The sequence below is a fragment of the Galeopterus variegatus genome, unplaced genomic scaffold (genome assembly GCF_000696425.1).
Source record: "Galeopterus variegatus unplaced genomic scaffold, G_variegatus-3.0.2 Scaffold7358, whole genome shotgun sequence".
In the NCBI taxonomy this organism is placed as follows: domain Eukaryota; kingdom Metazoa; phylum Chordata; class Mammalia; order Dermoptera; family Cynocephalidae; genus Galeopterus; species Galeopterus variegatus.
The window spans coordinates 96,902-100,199 of NW_007733469.1; the positions used below are offsets into that span (position 1 = coordinate 96,902).

General features: G+C 41.5%; 1 protein-coding gene across 1 annotated transcript in view; it reads left to right on the forward strand.

The window, feature by feature from the left end:
- SRD5A2 (steroid-5-alpha-reductase, alpha polypeptide 2 (3-oxo-5 alpha-steroid delta 4-dehydrogenase alpha 2)) overlaps positions 1 to 285 on the forward strand; it is a gene marked incomplete at its 5' end in the record, with an annotated part of 54,259 nt that extends 53,974 nt beyond the window's left edge. Inside the window, one exon of the mRNA XM_008591872.1 lies at positions 149 to 285. Coding sequence (XP_008590094.1) covers positions 149 to 215 — 67 coding nt within the window. The remainder of the gene's footprint in view (positions 1 to 148) is intronic.
- Between the last annotated feature and the right edge of the window lie 3,013 nt (positions 286 to 3,298).

Below are 3,298 nucleotides of genomic sequence, written 5' to 3' on the forward strand. Positions count from 1 at the left end.
GGGAAGGAGAAAGAAATGTACAAATGACCATCTGGGATAGTCAGGCCCTAAATAACTAGGTTGACTTGCAAGAAGGATTTCAGACACAGCAAACGTCAACTGTGTACCACTGCATTACATTTCTAATCATTCATTTCTTGTCTTTTAGGTTCTACCTCAAGATGTTTGCGAACTACCCCAAATCTCGGAAAGCACTTATTCCATTCATCTTTTAAAGGCACCAAATAAAAAAGGAAAAAAGATCCTACAATACCAATGAAAACTGTCAAGCTGCTTAAACTGTAACATTTTTTTTTCCTTTTTGTCTTTTTTTTTTTACTGACCAGTCCGGGATCGCAACCCTCGGTGTTGCGCCCGTACCGGGGACCGGCAACGGGATCGCAACCCTCNGTGCTTAAACTGTAACATTTTTTTTTCCTTTTTGTCTTTTTTTTTTACTGACCGGTCCGGGATCGCAACCCTCGGTGTCGCGCCCGTACCGGGGACCGGCAACGGGATCGCAACCCTCGGTGTTGCGCCCGCACTGCGCTCAGCCAGTGAGCAGGAACCGGTCACCACATGGGATCCGAACCCTTGGCAGGAGCGCCACCGCGCTCCCAAGCGGTGCACTCTCCAGTGCGCCACCGGGCCGGCCCTTAAACTGTAACATTTAAAGTTCTACTGCTTATATACAGTAGTAGACCTCTGGCTGTTCTGTCAGCTGGCCTGGGATTCTGAGTGATACCTGTTTAGAGTTTACTCCCAACCTCCCAGGGAGCCCTATTCTGATCGCCTACTGAAGTTTCAAAAAACCCTCTTTCCAAATGGAGACATTTGCCTCTTAGCTATTCCTCTTAGAAAGTGCAAAGCTTCCCCTATGTGTATATATATGTATTTTTCATTGGGTGATCCAAGTACTTGTGGCTTTATATCTACTCTCTAGCAAGACAGGACAGCTGTGTAATCAAGAATGTTTTGGGTTGAGGGCAGTGCTTATAGAACTTATTAAAGGTATATGTTTTGTACCTATACAGAGTGGCAGAGATTTAAATTCTGAAGCCATATAGACCCAGAGCAAACCGACTCCCAAATGAAAACCCACTTATGTCTTCCTTTTCCTTAGTTAATTAAGAAATATGTACAATTATTAGGCAGACCTTTAACAGAAGAGCTCTATCCTCATATTGGTGAAAATGTATTGATGTATTGACCCCATTTCAAATTTGTGCAATGTCTTAGTTGATGAATACTTCTGTCTTCCAGATTTCATAATCCCAACTTGATATATCATAGCCTAACCCAGAAAACTGGTATGGGTTTTCTTGAGGGTTGGGTTTTAATGACCACAAAGAAAAGGACATGACCCTGAATGGCTACTGAGAGACTGAAGAAGTGTTTTACAACAGACTTGGCAAACTCTTACGTTCTTGGAAACTGGTGGGAATATCCAAATTATGAGAAATTGTCAAATATGGGAAATTAATGATTACAGTCATATACTGCTTGCCTCAATGAGATGTCTACAATGACATGAAGAACATCTGGAACACTGAGCAATTTTCCTCTTCAAGAATTTCTTCATCAAAGTCCTCAGGACGTGTTCAAGAGGCATCTCCTAGGGGCATCAGCCCTCAAAGGTCCCTAGGGCAGAGGCTGAAAGCTGCAGATGGAGGGACACATATGGGCAGAAAACTTGTTTAATTTGGCTCAGACATATAGTTTGATTTTTTTTTTTTGCTTTCAAAGTTTCCAAAATTAAAAAAATTAGGAGGCTTCTACATAGAACTCTGGCATTCTAGTTTCCTTTAAAAAGCTGGAGGATCTGTGTACACATAGCCTGTGTTCCCACATAAGAAGTGGAACTGAGTAGCTAGAAAGCATGTGCGTTTGCAACTTCTTGTGAAGGAGCACCCTAGCATGGGTGCTGAGATATCGGACTCTCTATGGAAGGGACTGAACATGCATAATCAGAACATATGAAAATATTTACCTCTTCAGGCCTAGGTTTGTGGCAAGCATTAGCAATATTTAGCAAGCCCTTTGAGAAATGAGCACCAGTTTTATCAGATGCGGTGCTAAGTACAGAAACTCACTATACAAGATGTAAACAATGTGAAAGACCCGAGGATAGTATAGATGACTGAAAACTACAAATTGTAATCATATAAATAAATGTTTTTGCTGTTCATGAAATGCCCCTCAAGTCATGGATAATAAATAATTTTGTTTGAATTAAAGGATTCTTAGATTTCTGGAGATTTTTTACAAGGTGTTGATCTGTGTTCCCCCACCCCCATCTCCTTTTTTCATGTTTTTTAGTGTTGCTTCTTTTCTTTTCTCTTTATTTTGCCAATTTGAAATTGAGTCTGTGAGCTGGAAATAAAGAAGTATGACTTACAGAGCTTCTCAACCACAGCTCAGAACTCCAAGGAAGGTGCAGGAAAATGTGCTAAGGTTAGATACCACACTTGGCATTCAAAGGATACACAGAGGCCAAGAACACACTCAGTGAAATAAATCTTCAGGTGTGGCCTGAACTCTGTGAAATAAGACATTAAAAACTGCCTTTCTTAAATCTTTTATCTGACTGCCATGTAGAACATGCAGGCTAGTCCTTGAAATGTAGTAAGTGCTCATATAAATAAATGGCAGGCTATTTTCTGGTACTTGAATCTCAGGACAAAACTGCTATTTGGCAACTTCATTTTTTGCCACGAGAGGGCGCTTTCTAGATTTCTATTTAAGCCAACCTCGAGCTGATTAGTTAGGTAAATTACACACTCTTTTGGGGAACAAAATCCCCCAGAGTTAAGAGACAAAGAAAGGAAAGAAAGATGACAGTGGAGTGTTGGACTTGCAGAGGGAGAGAACGTACCTACGGATACAACGTGGAGTGGGGAAACGGGGATGGGGAGGGAGGTCAGGGATAATTGAGGGGACAATTGGGTGGGGAACACAGGGTATAATCACAATTTGTGGTAATGGACATGCTGCCAGTATGGATTTGGCCATCACATCTTGGCACAAGTGGTGACAATTTGCTTTGTACCCCATGAATATTCATAATAACATCTAGGAGAAAAATGGCCACATCTTAAGTCCTGTGACACAATTCAAATATACACCTGTTGTCCTGCGCATATTCGTGTGTAATCTGTTTTCTCACTCTGTGGGAGGATCAGGCATAAACCTATTTGACAAAATGGGGGTATTCCCCACCTTGGTATAGTAGAAAAGACATTTGAGTTCAGGGTAGAAAAGGTTCCAAGTTACAAATTTCCCTTACCCCCAACACTTACCTTCTTAAGGAGCAATGGCT